Below are 26,402 nucleotides of genomic sequence, written 5' to 3'. Positions count from 1 at the left end.
ATAATCAATGGAGATTTACAAATTACACAAAGAGTGCAATAAAGAGAATTGCAGCACAGTTGTATGCCACAAATAGGATGGCTGGAGAAAATAGGATCTCCTAAGATATGATACGAGAGTGTATATGTAATGTTGTATACCGTTGTTGCACCTTCATGCCAATAACACAGCTTGGATGACATAATAACGACGGCATTGCAAGGGCTTGGTACCAGCCTTGTCAATGAAGTGGCAGAAAAATCAGGAATAGATAATTCTGTCACTGGATGGTAACTAACTGAAGCGTGCTGTTGTACGGCTCTTGAGAAACACCACAGCTCAGCTGAAGAATTCCCACCTGGATCCTGGCTTCCGCTGGGAGTTCCTGGCTGCGGGGGAAAGCAGCTGAGCCAAATAGCTCTGTTTGTTTTGCTTACTGATTTGTCATTACTGGTTCTTGTGCAATGCATGGCTGTTGCCAAATGTATGGTTGTCCCTTTTCACTTTCTACCTTTTCTTCATTGCGTAACATTGGTGCCATCACTGCTGAGGAGTCACCGGGTGGTGTCTGTGGCAAATTGGATGGCTCTAATTGTTGCCTACAAATTGGATGGCAATGAAGAGGTTGCTAAACAAATTGCCCGTGGGTGAAACGCCTCCTATTCTGTGTGCCGTTGCCACTCTCGTGTTTGTTCCTTGCGTGGTTCCATGGTGGATTCAACTTATACAAGGACTTGTATCCTCCATGTGCTTTGTAACCACTTCAACTGATGATGAACAAGTCCAGCGCATCAGGGCAACCTTTGTAACCAAGCCCAAGAAATCCTTTCTAACAACTGTGTAACGTTTAACCCCCCTTCCTCCCCACCCCTCTTTTCCCTTCCGCTTACTTTGTCTCTTTTCTTCCTTTCTCTTTTCTCTTTCCTCACCATCACGAACGGTCACTTGCACATCAGTTTCAAGCAGCCTTGTTCTGGCTCCAAGCTTGCTGCCAGACGCATTTCTTGTGATGAGACTGACTTGTCTAGGAGATGAGTGATGGGGGTTGCCGTGGGGCAACCAACATCACTGTGTGGACAATTGTAGCTGTTTGCCTTCGCAAGAGAGTGCTCAGGACCGTTTGCTGGCGGAAGATCTAGCCTGTGACCAAGTGACTCCAGCTTGCTGTGGGAGATTGGGGGATGATCCCACTGTACCCTGCAGGTACAAGGCGAGATACAAGTGGGCGCCTCCCTGCTCCCTCTTATCTGCTGGCAAGGCCCGGAAGATGGGAACCAAAGGAGTTCCTGCCGAGATCCAAAAGCCAGAAGCTGTCACTCCAAAAACAACTGACTCAACCCCTCTGGACTCACAGATAAGGTGGTACTGCCACGTGGTCACCGTCGTCGTCGACAGAACAACAGTGCCCGACGACCCACCATCACTGAAGATCAAGGACTGAACTATGAACCACGCTGGATCCACGGTGGTGACCATCTATCTCCCTCTTGCTTCCTGTAGAGACTCCTTGCTTCTCCTTTCCTGTGTTTCCTATCGCCCTCCTTCTCTTCCCCATCCCCCTCATTCAAAATACTGTCCGTCCTCCCCTTCCCCACCTCCCTGATTAAGATCTCTAATAAACTGGTCGGACCAACATTTTAGCCGTTGTCCTGTAAGCCCCGGGCACCTCCCTAAAATCCTCCTGTCGGCGCTGGAAGGGATGCACTGCCCGCGGCCGGCCTCCCTTTGCTATTTGCTTCGTTTATTCTTTACTTCAGCACGTGGCAGACATCAGCACTGCAAACGGCTGATCAAGCAAGCATCGGCGGTTTCCAACGTACTGATGTTTGAAAGGCTTCGGGAAGCGCTGGCGCATTCTTGTGTGCAGCGGGGAGGAAAAAGGAGTAACAAGAAAGCACACATGTTGGTGTTGGGTTGGTTTTATTGATGACTTACTCCAATTGCTAACAATTGTTCAAGTAAAATGGGCAAAAGCCCAAGTCCATAGATGGAAATGGAATCGATAGATGGAAATGGCATCAACTCCATAGATGGAAATGGCATCAAGTCCATAGATGGAATGGAATCAAGTCGATAGATGGAATGGCATCAAGTCCATAGATGGAAACGGCATCAAGTCCATAGATGGAAATGGCATCAAGTCCATAGATGGAAATGGAATCAAGTGGAAACTGGCAGTTGATTGGTGTCTTCCCGTCCCCTCCCATGCCAGGAAAGCAAAGGCGGCCTTCCAGACGTGGCTGTTTCATTCCACAATCATAGGGGTTGTGTAGAGGGAATGCCGGATTCCAAAAGTGGATGCAGGCGCCCGGGGCTTGATCAGTGTCACCTGGAAGGGCAAAAAAAGGAAAGGCAGATCAGCAAGGGCCCTTCTCTTCTCTGCTGCCCTCCCTTCCTCTGCTCAGAGGTGGCACGAGGGCAGGGAGCAGGCCTGCTCTCCGGCACTTGGTCCCTGCGGCCAGAAGCTCTTTGGCCGGAGGAAGCCTCAGGGCAAGGGGGAGAGGCGTGAAGGCCGTGCTTGTGAAACAGAGGGGACGAGCTGAGCAGCGAGCTGCCTTACCCGGCCTATGCTGTAGTCTGTGGGCCCGGGCTTCACTGCTTTGCCCTCTGCAGGTTTTGGTCGGGCCGCCATGGTGTACGCGGGCGCCCTGGTCTTGTAGGCGTCCACAGCTACCTTGGGAAACGCCGCGGGACCCGGAGTCTGCAAGAGAGTCATGGGTGCACGGGGCTGGGATCACACGCAAGGCTCTCTCTTTCCTTGGAAGCCTGCGTTAAGCAAAGGTGCTTGGGGCTTGGAAGCCCCCTGGCACAGGGAGAGCAGCCCAGCTTCGGATGCTAACATGGAAAAGAGGAGCAGCAGAGCTCACCTTGGCAAGGTCTTCGTCAAAGCGGCCGCGCTGGCTCCTTCCCCTCATGGAGTAGCAGGGGCTGGCCGCTGTGTAGGCTGTATTGGGGCCCATCAGCTTGGGCAGCGTGTAGGTGCCCGGACCTGCAGGAGGAGCAGCAGAGAGCGTGTGCGCGAGGGGCTGGAGGAGACGGAAGCAGCAGAGAGGGGCAGCCCGCCCAGCCTGCTGGGGGGAGGGCTCGCCCCTCTGCCAGTTCCTGCCTCTACTTCGGCACTGGGCCAGTGCCGGCAGCTCCGAGCCCGAGCAGCCGGAGCCGCTGCGGGCCGAGACGTGTTGGTCATGCCAGAAAGCTTGCGGCCCCAGCGCTGCGCAGGCTGCGCGGTTGGCCCGTTGCTGGTGCTGAGCAGCAGCCCGTCCCTGCAGGATGCTCAGGATGAAGGGTCTGCCTTTGCCGGGGTCAGCGTACCTGGAGGGCGGTCTGTGCGCAGGGGCTCCCGCCGGAAGGCCATGGACTGCACCGGTGGGCACTTGAAGATGTGCCTGTTGGCTTCCTCGGTGCGGTAGTCACCTGGGGCAGAGGAGAAGAGGAAGAAAGCCGTGAAGTGCTGGTCTCCTGCAGCCGCAGAGACAACGTCCCGAGGAAAGGGTCTTCTGAAGGGCTGCAGGATTGCTGGGGGGCGCACGCAGCACGCGGGGACGCTTTTCCGTGCCCCGCCACTATGTCCTGCCTTGCTGTCCCTCCTGTCAGCCCCTGGCTCTCTGTTCTTTTCGGACGCGGGGTCCTTGTGCCCTCAGCCAGTGGTGCTGGGCAGCCGGCCTTCTCCGAGGGGAGAGCGTGTTTATCGCTGCTCACAGCGGTTTGTGCTCTCTCACAAAAGACCGACGGCTCCATCAGGGCGCGAGCTGACCCAGGGCAAACGCCGCGTGTGGGGGAAGCGCTGCAGAAGTGGTACTCACTGGGTCCGGGGGTGACGGTGGTCTTTGTCGTGGGGCGTCCACAAAGGTGGGCGCTCGGAGCCACGTGCTTCCCGTTCCTGGTGACGGCGGGCTGCACAAAGTAGCAGGGACCTGGCCCGCAGCTCTCGGCCGCAGGCGGCTTGGTCCCGCGAAACGTGTACGCGGGGGCACGGGCTTTGGTGGGGCTGTGGCCCACGAAACCTAGGAGGAAAAGCAGAAGAGTCAGTCAGTCCCTGAGCGCAAACGCCTGCGCCAGAGCCTTGCGAAGCCGCCGGAAGGAGAGAGCGGAGCTTTGGCCAGCGCGCTGCCTGTGGCCAGCAGTTTCCAAAGGCCTGCCCGCACCACGCGCGCAGGCACTCCGCAGCGAGAGCCCCCAGAGCGCCGAGTCTGCGGGAGGCTCCGACGGCACGGGGAAAGGCTCGGGAGCTGCTCTGCCCCGCCACGGCCCCGACGCGCGTCCCCCTGCACCCCGGCGATGGCCGCCGTACCTGTTGTCCCCGGGATGGAGTACTGGGGCCCGGGGCTGGGGAACTGGGCCGAGATGAGGCCGCGCGGGCGATGCGGTCTCCACGTCCCCACCCAGGCTCCGTCCATGCTGGCAGGCGCGTGCCTCCAAACCTACAGGCAAGAGCAGAGGAGTCAGGGCCGGGCTGCCCCGGCAGAGGCCGCGGGTGAGCTCCGCTCGCCGCCGCCCGCCGCTCGGAGCCCGGAGGGGCCGGCAGGAGCGGGCTGTCTCCTCCGCTCAGCCGCGAGCTGTCCGCCGCGTGGCTTGCGGCTCCCGAGCCAGAAGGGCCGGCAGCGATTTCTGCTGCTCACGGCGGTCCTGCCGCTCTCGTGCCGCACGCCCCTCGCGCGCGGCGGAGCTCAGCCCGCACCCCGCGGCCGGGCTCTGCGGCCCGAAGCGTGCCGGAGCTCTCCCTCACCTCTGTGAGCCTTGGAGGACGAGCGCGACGAGGCTGAGCTAGTCTGCTGCTGGGGCTGCTCTCGGGCACGGGGCACGGCGAGCGGCTGCGGGCAGCGCAGCTCACGAATGGGGCGCCTGGAGCCGCCGGCCAGCTGCCCTCGGGGAGGGCCCGGCGTCGGCATTGTGACGGCACGCGGGCTCCGGGGACGTCATCGGTGCTGGGACGTCTCCCGGCCGGCCCGGAGCCGCGCCCTCCACGCCTTTTCGGCCGCGCACCCCAGCCCGGAAAAAGCTGGAGCGCACGACTGCCGACCCCTGCAGATGGACCGAGCTCTCAGTTCCAGCCCCGTGCCGCCCGGGGCTCCTGGGGCTTGATCAGCGTCACCTGCAAGGGAGAGAATCCCAGCGGGGAAATGCACTGAAAGTCCCTTCCGCCTGGGAAGGCGCAGCCACCAGCTTGATGATTTGGTTGCCCTCTCTTTTAGCTTGTTCCAAAAATACATCTAAATGAAGTGCACGTGTTGTTGCCGTTCACTCTGTTCTAGAGCGCATCCGTGGCACCGGCAATTCCTCTTCGCCCAGTCCGGCCCAGACAGGCCAGGACCAGATCATAGAATCACAGAACAGGCTGGGTTGAAAAGGAACACAATGACCATCTCGTTTGAACCCCCTGCTGTGTGCGGGTCGCCAACCAGCAGCCCAGGCTGCCCAGAGCCACGTCCAGCCTGGCCTTGAATGCCTGCAGGGATGGGGCATCCACAGCCTCCTTGGGCAGCCTGTTCCAGTGCCTCACCACCGTCAGAGTGAAAGACTTCCCCCTCACATCCAACCTAAGCCTCCCCGTTCCCCCTTCTCCTATCACTAGGAGACTGGCAGACAGACATTCCCCCTCCTGTTTATACACTCCCTTCGAGTATCGGAAGGCCACAGTGAGGTTTCCCCCGGAGCCTCCTCCAAGCTAAACAAGCCCGCTTCCCTCAGCCCTTCTTCATAGGAGAGCTGCTCCAGCCCTCTGATCCTATTAGCGATCCTGCTCTGGACCCGTTCTGAGAGCTCTGCGTCTTCGTTGTGCTGGCGGCCCCAGGCCTGGGCGCAGCGCTGCAGATGGGGCCTCACAAGAGCTGAGCAGAGGAGGACGATCACCTCCCTCTCCCCGCTGGCCGCCCCTTTTTAATGCAGCCCAGAACACAGCTGGCCTTCCAGGCGGCGAGCGCGCACTGCTGGATCCCGCCGCACCCCCGCCTCACCCTGAAGAAGAATAGGATCCCCGATGGCAACACCGAGCTGTGCAGCCTTTCCCCAGAATTCCGAGGATGCTGCCACGCCTCCTCAAAACCCTCCCAAAATGCCCAGGACGCCCCAAGCTTCGCCCCCTGCCCCCCCCAAAATCCCCAGGGGCCCATCCCCCCAACACTGCCCAAAGCCCTTCAGCTGGCCACAAAGTTTCCCAGGACCCCAAAGCTCACCCAGGGCGCCCAAGCTGCACCCGTCTCCCCAAGGCTTCCAGCGCGCTTCTTTTCCAGCTCCGCAGGGACGCCTCCCCTGCCCTGAGCCACGGGCAGTGCTGCGGGGGCATCCCCCCGTGCTGAACTGCAGCCCTGCTTCTGCACCGCAATAGAACCGTCACAATCTGGTCCAGGCTTCAGAACAACCACCGTACTGTCCTATTCTCAGGACAGGTGCGGAACAAACGCTCGCTGTGCCAAGCGCGATGGAGAAGCCAGGAGTGAGTCGTCTCGCTTCTCAGCTTCTCCCCCCGCCAGCAACGCCCCCCCGTTGCTATTGGAGTTGCTGTTACTGGAACAGTTGATCAGTTAGTAGAGAGTGCCCCAAAGGCTGCTTGCCTCCAAACGACGTATGATAGAAAGCTGCAGCCACACGGTGAATCACCGGTGGTGGTGCCTGTTGATCCTGACAGGATGCCTGCTTCAACCTGGGCGCTTCAGAACCACTGAAAGCCATAGGCACACAGCTGCAAGATGAGATACATGCTACGTCTCAGGGAGAAAGAAGCCGGGCACTGTTAGAAGAGGCTGTAACCTCTAACCATCTGCAGTTGGGATACAAAGCACGGACGTGGGGGGAGGTTGCCCAAGAGTCAATTGACTACGGGAGAAAGTATGGTTTCTTCCAGCGGTTTCTTCCTCCAGGAAATTGGAGCCAAGGGAAGTGAGGCTTGCCACGGCCAGCCTTGCCCCCCGGCCACCTAGCCCAAAGCTCAGTGGGACTGGGAGGGTCTCACTGTCAGTAAAAGCAGGGAGGCGAAATATCGATCATAAGCGTAATTGTCTCTGGACACGGGGCTGGCACAAGGCTGTTCCACGAGATCTGATGAACGGAGCAGCCACTGTCAGGTTAGAGGCATTCGTTGAGCGGTGGCCGGAACAGAAGCTCAGGAATCTGGAGGAAAGCAAAAGCCCAGGTGTGAGGGCTTCTCCCGAGGAACCCGAGCGGCTCTCCAAGCCATTAGAAAGCTGCTGTCTTTGCCCCTCTCAGGTGAGGGGTGGATGCATGAGAAAGCTCACAGCCAAGGGAAACAAAGAGATCCTCGATGTAACACCTTCTGTGCAAAGGCCTCACCACTCTTGCCACTTATCCCTGGGAGTCACGGTTCAGTGGCTGAGAAGCTAGGGAAAGCCTTTTATCTCCCTGGCCAGCCTGTGTCGATTGACCCGGCTAACCTGCGGCCAGTTTCCCTAACCCTAATGGAATCCCTGAACGAATGTGCTTGGAAGGCTAAAGACACCCCGAGAAAGGAATAGAAAAGCAACACTTGCTGGACTGTGCCCTCCTTTGTTAGCCGTATTAACAAAGCCCCAGAAGGGCGAGTCGGTGTCTTGTTGTATGTTACAGAAGATCCCTGTGGGACCTGGATTGGACACAGGAAGGCTGATAGCTGATTTTAACAGCTGTGGTTTGTGACAGAAGACGCGATCACGCTAGAATCCTGAATACACCTCTTGATGACACGTTCTGGTTGCAGCAGTGCTATGTTTTGCGTTGCTGTGGGTGTGGGTGGTGATTGGTATCGGTCCTCGGACCTGTTAAACTTCACAACTGGCTTCAGGGTTCTTAGAGGTCATCCTAGCTTCCTGGTGCTCCCTGCACAGTGATAGCCTTTCTTTTGAGCCCTTCTTTCACCCCTTTTTATCAAACTGATCATGACTGGCATGTAAGTCCTCCGCAGCCTTTCCAAATTCCTAACAAACTGGGAAATGAATCAGGGGACCCATCTAATATCTGTCAGACGTGGGCACAAAGGAAACGTGTCATAAAGCCTTTTGCACTGATGCTTTTCAGTGTCACACCGGTCCAGGAGCTCCATCCAAAACGTGGCTGTTGGAAAGCGCCTAAGCTTTGGTAGGAGACATGTACGTCTCTGGGATTACTCCTCTTTGATGCTTCCTCCTGTGGGCTATCCTGCACACGCTCTCCTGTGAAAGCCTCTGTAGACTGTAACAGTACTCGAACTTGCCAACCTAGGATTTCTTTCTCCCAGCATTTGAATTGCTTTGGAAATGCTCAAGTGGACAGTTCTCATGGCACGAAATCATCTTAGAGAACACTCCATGGCAAGTCCACATACTGTCAGATTGGACTAGGCACGCTTTTGGTGAATTAACTGAAGCGTGCTGTTGTACGGCTCCTGAGAAACACCACATTCACAGCAGAATTCTTCTGCTGAAGAATTCCCACCTGGATCCTGGCTTCCGCTGGGAGTTCCTGGCTGCGGGGGAAAGCAGCTGAGCCAAATAGCTCTGTTTGTTTTGCTTACTGATTTGTCATTACTGGTTCTTGTGCAATGCATGGCTGTTGCCAAATGTATGGTTGTCCCTTTTCACTTTCTACCTTTTCTTCATTGCGTAACATTGGTGCCATCACTGCTGAGGAGTCACCGGGTGGTGTCTGTGGCAAATTGGATGGCTCTAATTGTTGCCTACAAATTGGATGGCAATGAAGAGGTTGCTAAACAAATTGCCCGTGGGTGAAACGCCTCCTATTCTGTGTGCCGTTGCCACTCTCGTGTTTGTTCCTTGCGTGGTTCCATGGTGGATTCAACTTATACAAGGACTTGTATCCTCCATGTGCTTTGTAACCACTTCAACTGATGATGAACAAGTCCAGCGCATCAGGGCAACCTTTGTAACCAAGCCCAAGAAATCCTTTCTAACAACTGTGTAACGTTTAACCCCCCTTCCTCCCCACCCCTCTTTTCCCTTCCGCTTACTTTGTCTCTTTTCTTCCTTTCTCTTTTCTCTTTCCTCACCACCACGAACGGTCACTTGCACATCAGTTTCAAGCAGCCTTGTTCTGGCTCCAAGCTTGCTGCCAGACGCATTTCTTGTGATGAGACTGACTTGTCTAGGAGATGAGTGATGGGGGTTGCCGTGGGGCAACCAACATCACTGTGTGGACAATTGTAGCTGTTTGCCTTCGCAAGAGAGTGCTCAGGACCGTTTGCTGGCGGAAGAGCTAGCCTGTGACCAAGTGACTCCAGCTTGCTGTGGGAGACTGGGGGATGATCCCACTGTACCCTGCAGGTACAAGGCGAGATACAAGTGGGCGCCTCCCTGCTCCCTCTTATCTGCTGGCAAGGCCCGGAAGATGGGAACCAAAGGAGTTCCTGCCGAGATCCAAAAGCCAGAAGCTGTCACTCCAAAAACAACTGACTCAACCCCTCTGGACTCACAGATAAGGTGGTACTGCCACGTGGTCACCGTCGTCGTCGACAGAACAACAGTGCCCGACGACCCACCACCACTGAAGATCAAGGACTGAACTATGAACCACGCTGGATCCACGGTGGTGACCATCTATCTCCCTCTTGCTTCCTGTAGAGACTCCTTGCTTCTCCTTTCCTGTGTTTCCTATCGCCCTCCTTCTCTTCCCCATCCCCCTCATTCAAAATACTGTCCGTCCTCCCCTTCCCCACCTCCCTGATTAAGATCTCTAATAAACTGGTCGGACCAACATTTTAGCCGTTGTCCTGTAAGCCCCGGGCACCTCCCTAAAATCCTCCTGTCGGCGCTGGAAGGGATGCACTGCCCGCGGCCGGCCTCCCTTTGCTATTTGTTTCGTTTATTCTTTACTTCAGCACGTGGCAGACATCTGCACTGCAAACGGCTGATCAAGCAAGCATCGGCGGTTTCCAACGTACTGATGTTTGAAAGGCTTCGGGAAGCGCTGGCGCATTCCTGTGTGCAGCGGGGAGGAAAAAGGAGTAACAAGAAAGCACACATGTTGGTGTTGGGTTGGTTTTATTGATGACTTACTCCAATTGCTAACAATTGTTCAAGTAAAATGGGCAAAAGCCCAAGTCCATAGATGGAAATGGCATCAAGTCCATAGATGGAAATGGCATCAAGTCGATAGATGGAAATGGCATCAAGTCCATAGATGGAATGGAATCAAGTCCATAGATGGAATGGAATCATGTCCATAGATGGAAATGGCATCAAGTCCATAGATGGAATGGAATCAAGACCATAGATGGAAATGGAATCAAGTGGAAACCGGCAGTTGGTTGGTGTCTTCCCGTCCCCTCCCATGCCAGGAAAGCAAAGGCGGCCTTCCAGACGTGGCTGTTTCATTCCACAATCAGAGGGGTTGTGTAGAGGGAATGCCGGATTCCAAAAGTGGATGCAGGCGCTCGGGGCTTGATCAGTGTCACCTGGAAGGGCAAAAAAAGGAAAGGCAGATCAGCAAGGGCCCTTCTCTTCTCTGCTGCCCTCCCTTCCTCTGCTCGGAGGTGGCACGAGGGCAGGGGGCAGGCCTGCTCTCCGGCACTTGGTCCCTGCGGCCAGAAGCTCTTTGGCCGGAGGAAGCCTCAGGGCAAGGGGGAGAGGCGTGAAGGCCCTGCTTGTGAAACAGAGGGGACGAGCTGAGCAGCGAGCTGCCTTACCCGGCCTATGCTGTAGTCTGCGGGCCCGGGCTTCACTGCTTTGCCCTCTGCAGGTTTTGGTCGGGCCGCCATGGTGTACGCGGGCGCCCTGGTCTTGTAGGCGTCCACAGCTACCTTGGGAAACGCCGCGGGACCCGGAGTCTGCAAGAGAGTCATGGGTGCACGGGGCTGGGATCACACGCAAGGCTCTCTCTTTCCCTGGAAGCCTGCGTTAAGCAAAGGTGCTTGGGGCTTGGAAGCCCCCTGGCACAGGGAGAGCAGCCCAGCTTCGGATGCTAACATGGAAAAGAGGAGCAGCAGAGCTCACCTTGGCAAGGTCTTCGTCAAAGCGGCCGCGCTGGCTCCTTCCCCTCATGGAGTAGCAGGGGCTGGCCGCTGTGTAGGCTGTATTGGGGCCCATCAGCTTGGGCAGCGTGTAGGTGCCCGGACCTGCAGGAGGAGCAGCAGAGAGCGTGTGCGCGAGGGGCTGGAGGAGACGGAAGCAGCAGAGAGGGGCAGCCCGCCCAGCCTGCTGGGGGGAGGGCTCGCCCCTCTGCCAGTTCCTGCCTCTACTTCGGCACTGGGCCAGTGCCGGCAGCTCCGAGCCCGAGCAGCCGGAGCCGCTGCGGGCCGAGACGTGTTGGTCACGCCAGAAAGCTTGCGGCCCCAGCGCTGCGCAGGCTGCGCAGTTGGCCCGTTGCTGGTGCTGAGCAGCAGCCCGTCCCTGCAGGATGCTCAGGATGAAGGGTCTGCCTTTGCCGGGGTCAGCGTACCTGGAGGGCGGTCTGTGCGCAGGGGCTCCCGCCGGAAGGCCATGGACTGCACCGGTGGGCACTTGAAGATGTGCCTGTTGGCTTCCTCGGTGCGGTAGTCACCTGGGGCAGAGGAGAAGAGGAAGAAAGCCGTGAAGTGCTGGTCTCCTGCAGCCGCAGAGACAACGTCCCGAGGAAAGGGTCTTCTGAAGGGCTGCAGGATTGCTGGGGGGCGCACGCAGCACGCGGGGACGCTTTTCCGTGCCCCGCCACTATGTCCTGCCTTGCTGTCCCTCCTGTCAGCCCCTGGCTCTCTGTTCTTTTCGGACGCGGGGTCCTTGTGCCCTCAGCCAGTGGTGCTGGGCAGCCGGCCTTCTCCGAGGGGAGAGCGTGTTTATCGCTGCTCACAGCGGTTTGTGCTCTCTCACAAAAGACCGACGGCTCCATCAGGGCGCGAGCTGACCCAGGGCAAACGCCGCGTGTGGGGGAAGCGCTGCAGAAGTGGTACTCACTGGGTCCGGGGGTGACGGTGGTCTTTGTCGTGGGGCGTCCACAAAGGTGGGTGCTCGGAGCCACGTGCTTCCCGTTCCTGGTGACGGCGGGCTGCACAAAGTAGCAGGGACCTGGCCCGCAGCTCTCGGCCGCAGGCGGCTTGGTCCCGCGAAACGTGTACGCGGGGGCACGGGCTTTGGTGGGGCTGTGGCCCACGAAACCTAGGAGGAAAAGCAGAAGAGTCAGTCAGTCCCTGAGCGCAAACGCCTGCGCCAGAGCCTTGCGAAGCCGCCGGAAGGAGAGAGCGGAGCTTTGGCCAGCGCGCTGCCTGTGGCCAGCAGTTTCCAAAGGCCTGCCCGCACCACGCGCGCAGGCACTCCGCAGCGAGAGCCCCCAGAGCGCCGAGTCTGCGGGAGGCTCCGACGGCACGGGGAAAGGCTCGGGAGCTGCTCTGCCCCGCCACGGCCCCGACGCGCGTCCCCCTGCACCCCGGCGATGGCCGCCGTACCTGTTGTCCCCGGGATGGAGTACTGGGGCCCGGGGCTGGGGAACTGGGCCGAGATGAGGCCGCGCGGGCGATGCGGTCTCCACGTCCCCACCCAGGCTCCGTCCATGCTGGCAGGCGCGTGCCTCCAAACCTACAGGCAAGAGCAGAGGAGTCAGGGCCGGGCTGCCCCGGCAGAGGCCGCGGGTGAGCTCCGCTCGCCGCCGCCCGCCGCTCGGAGCCCGGAGGGGCCGGCAGGAGCGGGCTGTCTCCTCCGCTCAGCCGCGAGCTGTCCGCCGCGTGGCTTGCGGCTCCCGAGCCAGAAGGGCCGGCAGCGATTTCTGCTGCTCACGGCGGTCCTGCCGCTCTCGTGCCGCACGCCCCTCGCGCGCGGCGGAGCTCAGCCCGCACCCCGCGGCCGGGCTCTGCGGCCCGAAGCGTGCCGGAGCTCTCCCTCACCTCTGTGAGCCTTGGAGGACGAGCGCGACGAGGCTGAGCTAGTCTGCTGCTGGGGCTGCTCTCGGGCACGGGGCACGGCGAGCGGCTGCGGGCAGCGCAGCTCACGAATGGGGCGCCTGGAGCCGCCGGCCAGCTGCCCTCGGGGAGGGCCCGGCGTCGGCATTGTGACGGCACGCGGGCTCCGGGGACGTCATCGGTGCGGGGACGTCTCCCGGCCGGCCCGGAGCCGCGCCCTCCACGCCTTTTCGGCCGCGCACCCCAGCCCGGAAAAAGCTGGAGCGCACGACTGCCGACCCCTGCAGATGGACCGAGCTCTCAGTTCCAGCCCCGTGCCGCCCGGGGCTCCTGGGGCTTGATCAGCGTCACCTGCAAGGGAGAGAATCCCAGCGGGGAAATGCACTGAAAGTCCCTTCCGCCTGGGAAGGCGCAGCCACCAGCTTGATGATTTGGTTGCCCTCTCTTTTAGCTTGTTCCAAAAATACATCTAAATGAAGTGCACGTGTTGTTGCCGTTCACTCTGTTCTAGAGCACATCCGTGGCACCAGGCAATTCCTCTTCGCCCAGTCCGGCCCAAACAGGCCAGGACCAGATCATAGAATCACAGAACAGGCTGGGTTGAAAAGGAACACAATGACCATCTCGTTTGAACCCCCTGCTGTGTGCGGGTCGCCAACCAGCAGCCCAGGCTGCCCAGAGTCACGTCCAGCCTGGCCTTGAATGCCTGCAGGGATGGGGCATCCACAGCCTCCTTGGGCAGCCTGTTCCAGTGCCTCACCACCGTCAGAGTGAAAGACTTCCCCCTCACATCCAACCTAAGCCTCCCCGTTCCCCCTTCTCCTATCACTAGGAGACTGGCAGACAGACATTCCCCCTCCTGTTTATACACTCCCTTCGAGTATCGGAAGGCCACAGTGAGGTTTCCCCCGGAGCCTCCTCCAAGCTAAACAAGCCCGCTTCCCTCAGCCCTTCTTCATAGGAGAGCTGCTCCAGCCCTCTGATCCTATTAGCGATCCTGCTCTGGACCCGTTCTGAGAGCTCTGCGTCTTCGTTGTACTGGCGGCCCCAGGCCTGGGCGCAGCGCTGCAGATGGGGCCTCACAAGAGCCGAGCAGAGGAGGACGATCACCTCCCTCTCCCCGCTGGCCGCCCCTTTTTAATGCAGCCCAGAACACAGCTGGCCTTCCAGGCGGCGAGCGCGCACTGCTGGATCCCGCCGCACCCCCGCCTCACCCTGAAGAAGAATAGGATCCCCGATGGCAACACCGAGCTGTGCAGCCTTTCCCCAGAATTCCGAGGATGCTGCCACGCCTCCTCAAAACCCTCCCAAAATGCCCAGGACGCCCCAAGCTTCGCCCCCTGCCCCCCCCAAAATCCCCAGGGGCCCATCCCCCCAACACTGCCCAAAGCCCTTCAGCTGGCCACAAAGTTTCCCAGGACCCCAAAGCTCACCCAGGGCGCCCAAGCTGCACCCGTCTCCCCAAGGCTTCCAGCGCGCTTCTTTTCCAGCTCCGCAGGGACGCCTCCCCTGCCCTGAGCCACGGGCAGTGCTGCGGGGGCATCCCCCCGTGCTGAACTGCAGCCCTGCTTCTGCACCGCAATAGAACCGTCACAATCTGGTCCAGGCTTCAGAACAACCACCGTACTGTCCTATTCTCAGGACAGGTGCGGAACAAACGCTCGCTGTGCCAAGCGCGATGGAGAAGCCAGGAGTGAGTCGTCTCGCTTCTCAGCTTCTCCCCCCGCCAGCAACGCCCCCCCGTTGCTATTGGAGTTGCTGTTACTGGAACAGTTGATCAGTTAGTAGAGAGTGCCCCAAAGGCTGCTTGCCTCCAAACGACGTATGATAGAAAGCTGCAGCCACACGGTGAATCACCGGTGGTGGTGCCTGTTGATCCTGACAGGATGCCTGCTTCAACCTGGGCGCTTCAGAACCACTGAAAGCCATAGGCACACAGCTGCAAGATGAGATACATGCTACGTCTCAGGGAGAAAGAAGCCGGGCACTGTTAGAAGAGGCTGTAACCTCTAACCATCTGCAGTTGGGATACAAAGCACGGATGTGGGGGGAGGTTGCCCAAGAGTCAATTGACTACGGGAGAAAGTATGGTTTCTTCCAGCGGTTTCTTCCTCCAGGAAATTGGAGCCAAGGGAAGTGAGGCTTGCAGCGGCCAGCCTTGCCCCCCGGCCACCTAGCCCAAAGCTCAGTGGGACTGGGAGGGTCTCACTGTCAGTAAAAGCAGGGAGGCGAAATATCGATCATAAGCGTAATTGTCTCTGGACACGGGGCTGGCACAAGGCTGTTCCACGAGATCTGATGAACGGAGCAGCCACTGTCAGGTTAGAGGCATTCGTTGAGCGGTGGCCAGAACAGAAGCTCAGGAATCTGGAGGAAAGCAAAAGCCCAGGTGCCAGGGCCTCTCCCCAGGAACCCGAGTGGCTCTCCAAGCCATTAGAAAGCTGCTGTCTTCGTCCCTCCCAGGTGAGCGGGGGGCGGTGAGGGGTGGATGCATGAGAAAGCTCACAGCCAAGGGAAACAAAGAGATCCTCGATGTAACACCTTCTGTGCAAAGGCCTCACCACTCTTGCCACTTATCCCTGGGAGTCACGGTTCAGTGGCTGAGAAGCTAGGGAAAGCCTTTTATCTCCCTGGCCAGCCTGTGTCGATTGACCCGGCTAACCTGCGGCCAGTTTCCCTAACCCTAATGGAATCCCTGAACGAATGTGCTTGGAAGGCTAAAGACACCCCGAGAAAGGAATAGAAAAGCAACACTTGCTGGACTGTGCCCTCCTTTGTTAGCCGTATTAACAAAGCCCCAGAAGGGCGAGTCGGTGTCTTGTTGTATGTTACAGAAGATCCCTGTGGGACCTGGATTGGACACAGGAAGGCTGATAGCTGATTTTAACAGCTGTGGTTTGTGACAGAAGACGCGATCACGCTAGAATCCTGAATACACCTCTTGATGACACGTTCTGGTTGCAGCAGTGCTATGTTTTGCGTTGCTGTGGGTGTGGGTGGTGATTGGTATCGGTCCTCGGACCTGTTAAACTTCACAACTGGCTTCAGGGTTCTTAGAGGTCATCCTAGCTTCCTGGTGCTCCCTGCACAGTGATAGCCTTTCTTTTGAGCCCTTCTTTCACCCCTTTTTATCAAACTGATCATGACTGGCATGTAAGTCCTCCGCAGCCTTTCCAAATTCCTAACAAACTGGGAAATGAATCAGGGGACCCATCTAATATCTGTCAGACGTGGGCACAAAGGAAACGTGTCATAAAGCCTTTTGCACTGATGCTTTTCAGTGTCACACCGGTCCAGGAGCTCCATCCAAAACGTGGCTGTTGGAAAGCGCCTAAGCTTTGGTAGGAGACGTGTACGTCTCTGGGATTACTCCTCTTTGATGCTTCCTCCTGTGGGCTATCCTGCACACGCTCTCCTGTGAAAGCCTCTGTAGACTGTAACAGTACTCGAACTTGCCAACCTAGGATTTCTTTCTCCCAGCATTTGAATTGCTTTGGAAATGCTCAAGTGGACAGTTCTCATGGCACGAAATCATCTTAGAGAACACTCCATGGCAAGTCCACATACTGTCAGATTGGACTAGGCACGCTTTTGGTGAATTAACTGAAGCGTGCTGTTGTACGGCTCCTGAGAAACACCACATTCACAGCAGAATTCTTCTGCTGAAGAATTCCCACCTGGATCCTGGCTTCCGCTGGGAGTTCCTGGCTGCGGGGGAAAGCAGCTGAGCCAAATAGCTCTGTTTGTTTTGCTTACTGATTTGTCATTACTGGTTCTTGTGCAATGCATGGCTGTTGCCAAATGTATGGTTGTCCCTTTTCACTTTCTACCTTTTCTTCATTGCGTAACATTGGTGCCATCACTGCTGAGGAGTCACCGGGTGGTGTCTGTGGCAAATTGGATGGCTCTAATTGTTGCCTACAAATTGGATGGCAATGAAGAGGTTGCTAAACAAATTGCCCGTGGGTGAAACGCCTCCTATTCTGTGTGCCGTTGCCACTCTCGTGTTTGTTCCTTGCGTGGTTCCATGGTGGATTCAACTTATACAAGGACTTGTATCCTCCATGTGCTTTGTAACCACTTCAACTGATGATGAACAAGTCCAGCGCATCAGGGCAACCTTTGTAACCAAGCCCAAGAAATCCTTTCTAACAACTGTGTAACGTTTAACCCCCCTTCCTCCCCACCCCTCTTTTCCCTTCCGCTTACTTTGTCTCTTTTCTTCCTTTCTCTTTTCTCTTTCCTCACCACCACGAACGGTCACTTGCACATCAGTTTCAAGCAGCCTTGTTCTGGCTCCAAGCTTGCTGCCAGACGCATTTCTTGTGATGAGACTGACTTGTCTAGGAGATGAGTGATGGGGGTTGCCGTGGGGCAACCAACATCACTGTGTGGACAATTGTAGCTGTTTGCCTTCGCAAGAGAGTGCTCAGGACCGTTTGCTGGCGGAAGAGCTAGCCTGTGACCAAGTGACTCCAGCTTGCTGTGGGAGACTGGGGGATGATCCCACTGTACCCTGCAGGTACAAGGCGAGATACAAGTGGGCGCCTCCCTGCTCCCTCTTATCTGCTGGCAAGGCCCGGAAGATGGGAACCAAAGGAGTTCCTGCCGAGATCCAAAAGCCAGAAGCTGTCACTCCAAAAACAACTGACTCAACCCCTCTGGACTCACAGATAAGGTGGTACTGCCACGTGGTCACCGTCGTCGTCGACAGAACAACAGTGCCCGACGACCCACCATCACTGAAGATCAAGGACTGAACTATGAACCACGCTGGATCCACGGTGGTGACCATCTATCTCCCTCTTGCTTCCTGTAGAGACTCCTTGCTTCTCCTTTCCTGTGTTTCCTATCGCCCTCCTTCTCTTCCCCATCCCCCTCATTCAAAATACTGTCCGTCCTCCCCTTCCCCACCTCCCTGATTAAGATCTCTAATAAACTGGTCGGACCAACATTTTAGCCGTTGTCCTGTAAGCCCCGGGCACCTCCCTAAAATCCTCCTGTCGGCGCTGGAAGGGATGCACTGCCCGCGGCCGGCCTCCCTTTGCTATTTGCTTCGTTTATTCTTTACTTCAGCACGTGGCAGACATCAGCACTGCAAACGGCTGATCAAGCAAGCATCGGCGGTTTCCAATGTACTGATGTTTGAAAGGCTTCGGGAAGCGCTGGCGCATTCCTGTGTGCAGCGGGGAGGAAAAAGGAGTAACAAGAAAGCACACATGTTGGTGTTGGGTTGGTTTTATTGATGACTTACTCCAATTGCTAACAATTGTTCAAGTAAAATGGGCAAAAGCCCAAGTCCATAGATGGAAATGGAATCAAGTCGATAGATGGAAATGGCATCAAGTCCATAGATGGAAATGGCATCAAGTCCATAGATGGAATGGAATCAAGTCCATAGATGGAATGGAATCATGTCCATAGATGGAAATGGCATCAAGTCCATAGATGGAATGGAATCAAGACCATAGATGGAAATGGAATCAAGTGGAAACCGGCAGTTGGTTGGTGTCTTCCCGTCCCCTCCCATGCCAGGAAAGCAAAGGCGGCCTTCCAGACGTGGCTGTTTCATTCCACAATCATAGGGGTTGTGTAGAGGGAATGCCGGATTCCAAAAGTGGATGCAGGCGCTCGGGGCTTGATCAGTGTCACCTGGAAGGGCAAAAAAAGGAAAGGCAGATCAGCAAGGGCCCTTCTCTTCTCTGCTGCCCTCCCTTCCTCTGCTCAGAGGTGGCACGAGGGCAGGGAGCAGGCCTGCTCTCCGGCACTTGGTCCCTGCGGCCAGAAGCTCTTTGGCCGGAGGAAGCCTCAGGGCAAGGGGGAGAGGCGTGAAGGCCGTGCTTGTGAAACAGAGGGGACGAGCTGAGCAGCGAGCTGCCTTACCCGGCCTATGCTGTAGTCTGCGGGCCCGGGCTTCACTGCTTTGCCCTCTGCAGGTTTTGGTCGGGCCGCCATGGTGTACGCGGGCGCCCTGGTCTTGTAGGCGTCCACAGCTACCTTGGGAAACGCCGCGGGACCCGGAGTCTGCAAGAGAGTCATGGGTGCACGGGGCTGGGATCACACGCAAGGCTCTCTCTTTCCTTGGAAGCCTGCGTTAAGCAAAGGTGCTTGGGGCTTGGAAGCCCCCTGGCACAGGGAGAGCAGCCCAGCTTCGGATGCTAACATGGAAAAGAGGAGCAGCAGAGCTCACCTTGGCAAGGTCTTCGTCAAAGCGGCCGCGCTGGCTCCTTCCCCTCATGGAGTAGCAGGGGCTGGCCGCTGTGTAGGCTGTATTGGGGCCCATCAGCTTGGGCAGCGTGTAGGTGCCCGGACCTGCAGGAGGAGCAGCAGAGAGCGTGTGCGCGAGGGGCTGGAGGAGACGGAAGCAGCAGAGAGGGGCAGCCCGCCCAGCCTGCTGGGGGGAGGGCTCGCCCCTCTGCCAGTTCCTGCCTCTACTTCGGCACTGGGCCAGTGCCGGCAGCTCCGAGCCCGAGCAGCCGGAGCCGCTGCGGGCCGAGAGGTGTTGGTCACGCCAGAAAGCTTGCGGCCCCAGCGCTGCGCAGGCTGCGCGGTTGGCCCGTTGCTGGTGCTGAGCAGCAGCCCGTCCCTGCAGGATGCTCAGGATGAAGGGTCTGCCTTTGCCGGGGTCAGCGTACCTGGAGGGCGGTCTGTGCGCAGGGGCTCCCGCCGGAAGGCCATGGACTGCACCGGTGGGCACTTGAAGATGTGCCTGTTGGCTTCCTCGGTGCGGTAGTCACCTGGGGCAGAGGAGAAGAGGAAGAAAGCCGTGAAGTGCTGGTCTCCTGCAGCCGCAGAGACAACGTCCCGAGGAAAGGGTCTTCTGAAGGGCTGCAGGATTGCTGGGGGGCGCACGCAGCACGCGGGGACGCTTTTCCGTGCCCCGCCACTATGTCCTGCCTTGCTGTCCCTCCTGTCAGCCCCTGGCTCTCTGTTCTTTTCGGACGCGGGGTCCTTGTGCCCTCAGCCCGTGGTGCTGGGCAGCCGGCCTTCTCCGAGGGGAGAGCGTGTTTATCGCTGCTCACAGCGGTTTGTGCTCTCTCACAAAAGACCGACGGCTCCATCAGGGCGCGAGCTGACCCAGGGCAAACGCCACGTGTGGGGGAAGCGCTGCAGAAGTGGTACTCACTGGGTCCGGGGGTGACGGTGGTCTTTGTCGTGGGGCGTCCACAAAGGTGGGCGCTCGGAGCCACGTGCTTCCCGTTCCTGGTGACGGCGGGCTGCACAAAGTAGCAGGGACCTGGCCCGCAGCTCTCGGCCGCAGGCGGCTTGGTCCCGCGAAACGTGTACGCGGGGGCACGGGCTTTGGTGGGGCTGTGGCCCACGAAACCTAGGAGGAAAAGCAGAAGAGTCAGTCAGTCCCTGAGCGCAAACGCCTGCGCCAGAGCCTTGCGAAGCCGCCGGAAGGAGAGAGCGGAGCTTTGGCCAGCGCGCTGCCTGTGGCCAGCAGTTTCCAAAGGCCTGCCCGCACCACGCGCGCAGGCACTCCGCAGCGAGAGCCCCCAGAGCGCCGAGTCTGCGGGAGGCTCCGACGGCACGGGGAAAGGCTCGGGAGCTGCTCTGCCCCGCCACGGCCCCGACGCGCGTCCCCCTGCACCCCGGCGATGGCCGCCGTACCTGTTGTCCCCGGGATGGAGTACTGGGGCCCGGGGCTGGGGAACTGGGCCGAGATGAGGCCGCGCGGGCGATGCGGTCTCCACGTCCCCACCCAGGCTCCGTCCATGCTGGCAGGCGCGTGCCTCCAAACCTACAGGCAAGAGCAGAGGAGTCAGGGCCGGGCTGCCCCGGCAGAGGCCGCGGGTGAGCTCCGCTCGCCGCCGCCCGCCGCTCGGAGCCCGGAGGGGCCGGCAGGAGCGGGCTGTCTCCTCCGCTCAGCCGCGAGCTGTCCGCCGCGTGGCTTGCGGCTCCCGAGCCAGAAGGGCCGGCAGCGATTTCTGCTGCTCACGGCGGTCCTGCCGCTCTCGTGCCGCACGCCCCTCGCGCGCGGCGGAGCTCAGCCCGCACCCCGCGGCCGGGCTCTGCGGCCCGAAGCGTGCCGGAGCTCTCCCTCACCTCTGTGAGCCTTGGAGGACGAGCGCGACGAGGCTGAGCTAGTCTGCTGCTGGGGCTGCTCTCGGGCACGGGGCACGGCGAGCGGCTGCGGGCAGCGCAGCTCACGAATGGGGCGCCTGGAGCCGCCGGCCAGCTGCCCTCGGGGAGGGCCCGGCGTCGGCATTGTGACGGCACGCGGGCTCCGGGGACGTCATCGGTGCGGGGACGTCTCCCGGCCGGCCCGGAGCCGCGCCCTCCACGCCTTTTCGGCCGCGCACCCCAGCCCGGAAAAAGCTGGAGCGCACGACTGCCGACCCCTGCAGATGGACCGAGCTCTCAGTTCCAGCCCCGTGCCGCCCGGGGCTCCTGGGGCTTGATCAGCGTCACCTGCAAGGGAGAGAATCCCAGCGGGGAAATGCACTGAAAGTCCCTTCCGCCTGGGAAGGCGCAGCCACCAGCTTGATGATTTGGTTGCCCTCTCTTTTAGCTTGTTCCAAAAATACATCTAAATGAAGTGCACGTGTTGTTGCCATTCACTCTGTTCTAGAGCACATCCGTGGCACCAGGCAATTCCTCTTCGCCCAGTCCGGCCCAAACAGGCCAGGACCAGATCATAGAATCACAGAACAGGCTGGGTTGAAAAGGAACACAATGACCATCTCGTTTGAACCCCCTGCTGTGTGCGGGTCGCCAACCAGCAGCCCAGGCTGCCCAGAGTCACGTCCAGCCTGGCCTTGAATGCCTGCAGGGATGGGGCATCCACAGCCTCCTTGGGCAGCCTGTTCCAGTGCCTCACCACCGTCAGAGTGAAAGACTTCCCCCTCACATCCAACCTAAGCCTCCCCGTTCCCCCTTCTCCTATCACTAGGAGACTTGTAGACAGACATTCCCCCTCCTGTTTATACACTCCCTTCGAGTATCGGAAGGCCACAGTGAGGTTTCCCCCGGAGCCTCCTCCAAGCTAAACAAGCCCGCTTCCCTCAGCCCTTCTTCATAGGAGAGCTGCTCCAGCCCTCTGATCCTATTAGCGATCCTGCTCTGGACCCGTTCTGAGAGCTCTGCGTCTTCGTTGTACTGGCGGCCCCAGGCCTGGGCGCAGCGCTGCAGATGGGGCCTCACAAGAGCCGAGCAGAGGAGGACGATCACCTCCCTCTCCCCGCTGGCCGCCCCTTTTTAATGCAGCCCAGAACACAGCTGGCCTTCCAGGCGGCGAGCGCGCACTGCTGGATCCCGCCGCACCCCCGCCTCACCCTGAAGAAGAATAGGATCCCCGATGGCAACACCGAGCTGTGCAGCCTTTCCCCAGAATTCCGAGGATGCTGCCACGCCTCCTCAAAACCCTCCCAAAATGCCCAGGACGCCCCAAGCTTCGCCCCCTGCCCCCCCCAAAATCCCCAGGGGCCCATCCCCCCAACACTGCCCAAAGCCCTTCAGCTGGCCACAAAGTTTCCCAGGACCCCAAAGCTCACCCAGGGCGCCCAAGCTGCACCCGTCTCCCCAAGGCTTCCAGCGCGCTTCTTTTCCAGCTCCGCAGGGACGCCTCCCCTGCCCTGAGCCACGGGCAGTGCTGCGGGGGCATCCCCCCGTGCTGAACTGCAGCCCTGCTTCTGCACCGCAATAGAACCGTCACAATCTGGTCCAGGCTTCAGAACAACCACCGTACTGTCCTATTCTCAGGACAGGTGCGGAACAAACGCTCGCTGTGCCAAGCGCGATGGAGAAGCCAGGAGTGAGTCGTCTCGCTTCTCAGCTTCTCCCCCCGCCAGCAATGCCCCCCCGTTGCTATTGGAGTTGCTGTTACTGGAACAGTTGATCAGTTAGTAGAGAGTGCCCCAAAGGCTGCTTGCCTCCAAACGACGTATGATAGAAAGCTGCAGCCACACGGTGAATCACCGGTGGTGGTGCCTGTTGATCCTGACAGGATGCCTGCTTCAACCTGGGCGCTTCAGAACCACTGAAAGCCATAGGCACACAGCTGCAAGATGAGATACATGCTACGTCTCAGGGAGAAAGAAGCCGGGCACTGTTAGAAGAGGCTGTAACCTCTAACCATCTGCAGTTGGGATACAAAGCACGGACGTGGGGGGAGGTTGCCCAAGAGTCAATTGACTACGGGAGAAAGTATGGTTTCTTCCAGCGGTTTCTTCCTCCAGGAAATTGGAGCCAAGGGAAGTGAGGCTTGCAGCGGCCAGCCTTGCCCCCCGGCCACCTAGCCCAAAGCTCAGTGGGACTGGGAGGGTCTCACTGTCAGTAAAAGCAGGGAGGCGAAATATCGATCATAAGCGTAATTGTCTCTGGACACGGGGCTGGCACAAGGCTGTTCCACGAGATCTGATGAACGGAGCAGCCACTGTCAGGTTAGAGGCATTCGTTGAGCGGTGGCCAGAACAGAAGCTCAGGAATCTGGAGGAAAGCAAAAGCCCAGGTGCCAGGGCCTCTCCCCAGGAACCCGAGTGGCTCTCCAAGCCATTAGAAAGCTGCTGTCTTCGTCCCTCCCAGGTGAGCGGGGGGCGGTGAGGGGTGGATGCATGAGAAAGCTCACAGCCAAGGGAAACAAAGAGATCCTCGATGTAACACCTTCTGTGCAAAGGCCTCACCACTCTTGCCACTTATCCCTGGGAGTCACGGTTCAGTGGCTGAGAAGCTAGGGAAAGCCTTTTATCTCCCTGGCCAGCCTGTGTCGATTGACCCGGCTAACCTGCGGCCAGTTTCCCTAACCCTAATGGAATCCCTGAACGAATGTGCTTGGAAGGCTAAAGACACCCCGAGAAAGGAATAGAAAAGCAACACTTGCTGGACTGTGCCCTCCTTTGTTAGCCGTATTAACAAAGCCCCAGAAGGGCGAGTCGGTGTCTTGTTGTATGTTACAGAAGATCCCCGTGGGACCTGGATTGGACACAGGAAGGCTGATAGCTGATTTTAACAGCTGTGGTTTGTGACAGAAGACGCGATCACGCTAGAATCCTGAATACACCTCTTGATGACACGTTCTGGTTGCAGCAGTGCTATGTTTTGCGTTGCTGTGGGTGTGGGTGGTGATTGGTATCGGTCCTCGGACCTGTTAAACTTCACAACTGGCTTCAGGGTTCTTAGAGGTCATCCTAGCTTCCTGGTGCTCCCTGCACAGTGATAGCCTTTCTTTTGAGCCCTTCTTTCACCCCTTTTTATCAAACTGATCATGACTGGCATGTAAGTCCTCCGCAGCCTTTCCAAATTCCTAACAAACTGGGAAATGAATCAGGGGACCCATCTAATATCTGTCAGACGTGGGCACAAAGGAAACGTGTCATAAAGCCTTTTGCACTGATGCTTTTCAGTGTCACACCGGTCCAGGAGCTCCATCCAAAACGTGGCTGTTGGAAAGCGCCTAAGCTTTGGTAGGAGACGTGTACGTCTCTGGGATTACTCCTCTTTGATGCTTCCTCCTGTGGGCTATCCTGCACACGCTCTCCTGTGAAAGCCTCTGTAGACTGTAACAGTACTCGAACTTGCCAACCTAGGATTTCTTTCTCCCAGCATTTGAATTGCTTTGGAAATGCTCAAGTGGACAGTTCTCATGGCACGAAATCATCTTAGAGAACACTCCATGGCAAGTCCACATACTGTCAGATTGGACTAGGTACGCTTTTGGTGAATTAACTGAAGCGTGCTGTTGTACGGCTCCTGAGAAACACCACATTCACAGCAGAATTCTTCTGCTGAAGAATTCCCACCTGGATCCTGGCTTCCGCTGGGAGTTCCTGGCTGCGAGGGAAAGCAGCTGAGCCAAATAGCTCTGTTTGTTTTGCTTACTGATTTGTCATTACTGGTTCTTGTGCAATGCATGGCTGTTGCCAAATGTATGGTTGTCCCTTTTCACTTTCTACCTTTTCTTCATTGCGTAACATTGGTGCCATCACTGCTGAGGAGTCACCGGGTGGTGTCTGTGGCAAATTGGATGGCTCTAATTGTTGCCTACAAATTGGATGGCAATGAAGAGGTTGCTAAACAAATTGCCCGTGGGTGAAACGCCTCCTATTCTGTGTGCCGTTGCCACTCTCGTGTTTGTTCCTTGCGTGGTTCCATGGTGGATTCAACTTATACAAGGACTTGTATCCTCCATGTGCTTTGTAACCACTTCAACTGATGATGAACAAGTCCAGCGCATCAGGGCAACCTTTGTAACCAAGCCCAAGAAATCCTTTCTAACAACTGTGTAACGTTTAACCCTCCTTCCTCCCCACCCCTCTTTTCCCTTCCGCTTACTTTGTCTCTTTTCTTCCTTTCTCTTTTCTCTTTCCTCACCATCACGAACGGTCACTTGCACATCAGTTTCAAGCAGCCTTGTTCTGGCTCCAAGCTTGCTGCCAGACGCATTTCTTGTGATGAGACTGACTTGTCTAGGAGATGAGTGATGGGGGTTGCCGTGGGGCAACCAACATCACTGTGTGGACAATTGTAGCTGTTTGCCTTCGCAAGAGAGTGCTCAGGACCGTTTGCTGGCGGAAGAGCTAGCCTGTGACCAAGTGACTCCAGCTTGCTGTGGGAGACTGGGGGATGATCCCACTGTACCCTGCAGGTACAAGGCGAGATACAAGTGGGCGCCTCCCTGCTCCCTCTTATCTGCTGGCAAGGCCCGGAAGATGGGAACCAAAGGAGTTCCTGCCGAGATCCAAAAGCCAGAAGCTGTCACTCCAAAAACAACTGACTCAACCCCTCTGGACTCACAGATAAGGTGGTACTGCCACGTGGTCACCGTCGTCGTCGACAGAACAACAGTGCCCGACGACCCACCACCACTGAAGATCAAGGACTGAACTATGAACCACGCTGGATCCACGGTGGTGACCATCTATCTCCCTCTTGCTTCCTGTAGAGACTCCTTGCTTCTCCTTTCCTGTGTTTCCTATCGCCCTCCTTCTCTTCCCCATCCCCCTCATTCAAAATACTGTCCGTCCTCCCCTTCCCCACCTCCCTGATTAAGATCTCTAATAAACTGGTCGGACCAACATTTTAGCCGTTGTCCTGTAAGCCCCGGGCACCTCCCTAAAATCCTCCTGTCGGCGCTGGAAGGGATGCACTGCCCGCGGCCGGCCTCCCTTTGCTATTTGCTTCGTTTATTCTTTACTTCAGCACGTGGCAGACATCAGCACTGCAAACGGCTGATCAAGCAAGCATCGGCGGTTTCCAACGTACTGATGTTTGAAAGGCTTCGGGAAGCGCTGGCGCATTCTTGTGTGCAGCGGGGAGGAAAAAGGAGTAACAAGAAAGCACACATGTTGGTGTTGGGTTGGTTTTATTGATGACTTACTCCAATTGCTAACAATTGTTCAAGTAAAATGGGCAAAAGCCCAAGTCCATAGATGGAAATGGAATCAAGTCGATAGATGGAAATGGCATCAAGTCCATAGATGGAAATGGCATCAAGTCCATAGATGGAATGGAATCAAGTCGATAGATGGAAATGGCATCAAGTCCATAGATGGAAATGGCATCAAGTCCATAGATGGAATGGAATCAAGACCATAGATGGAAATGGAATCAAGTGGAAACCGGCAGTTGGTTGGTGTCTTCCCATCCCCTCCCATGCCAGGAAAGCAAAGGCGGCCTTCCAGATGTGGCTGTT

At 57.6% G+C, this 26,402-nt stretch overlaps 3 protein-coding genes across 3 annotated transcripts; all 3 read right to left on the bottom strand.

Moving 5' to 3' along the window:
• Positions 1-2,224: 2,224 nt before the first annotated feature.
• Positions 2,225-6,262, bottom strand: LOC306954170 (ciliary microtubule associated protein 1A-like; the record flags this gene model as incomplete). Its single annotated transcript, XM_079545239.1, has 8 exons — positions 2,225-2,308; positions 2,540-2,680; positions 2,847-2,968; positions 3,292-3,393; positions 3,783-3,983; positions 4,271-4,400; positions 4,706-4,838; positions 6,153-6,262. The coding sequence occupies 8 exons, from the start codon at positions 6,260-6,262 to the stop codon at positions 2,225-2,227; spliced, it is 1,023 nt and encodes a 340-aa protein (XP_079401365.1).
• Positions 6,263-10,273: 4,011 nt separating this feature from the next.
• LOC306954169 (ciliary microtubule associated protein 1A-like) lies at positions 10,274-17,564 on the bottom strand (the record flags this gene model as incomplete). The annotated part of the gene is made up of 9 exons (XM_079545238.1): positions 10,274-10,357; positions 10,589-10,729; positions 10,896-11,017; positions 11,341-11,442; positions 11,832-12,032; positions 12,320-12,449; positions 12,755-12,887; positions 13,012-13,120; positions 17,441-17,564. 9 exons carry the CDS (start codon positions 17,562-17,564, stop codon positions 10,274-10,276), a joined length of 1,146 nt encoding a protein of 381 aa, XP_079401364.1.
• A 773-nt stretch (positions 17,565-18,337) lies between these two features.
• On the bottom strand, positions 18,338-22,376 carry LOC306954166 (ciliary microtubule associated protein 1A-like; the record flags this gene model as incomplete). The annotated part of the gene is made up of 8 exons (XM_079545236.1): positions 18,338-18,421; positions 18,653-18,793; positions 18,960-19,081; positions 19,405-19,506; positions 19,896-20,096; positions 20,384-20,513; positions 20,819-21,059; positions 22,267-22,376. The coding sequence occupies 8 exons, from the start codon at positions 22,374-22,376 to the stop codon at positions 18,338-18,340; spliced, it is 1,131 nt and encodes a 376-aa protein (XP_079401362.1).
• Between the last annotated feature and the right edge of the window lie 4,026 nt (positions 22,377-26,402).

Source organism: Tetrao urogallus (genome assembly GCF_951394365.1).
Source record: "Tetrao urogallus genome assembly, chromosome: 20".
Taxonomy (NCBI): domain Eukaryota; kingdom Metazoa; phylum Chordata; class Aves; order Galliformes; family Phasianidae; genus Tetrao; species Tetrao urogallus.
This window is presented reverse-complemented; position numbering and strand designations above follow the sequence as displayed.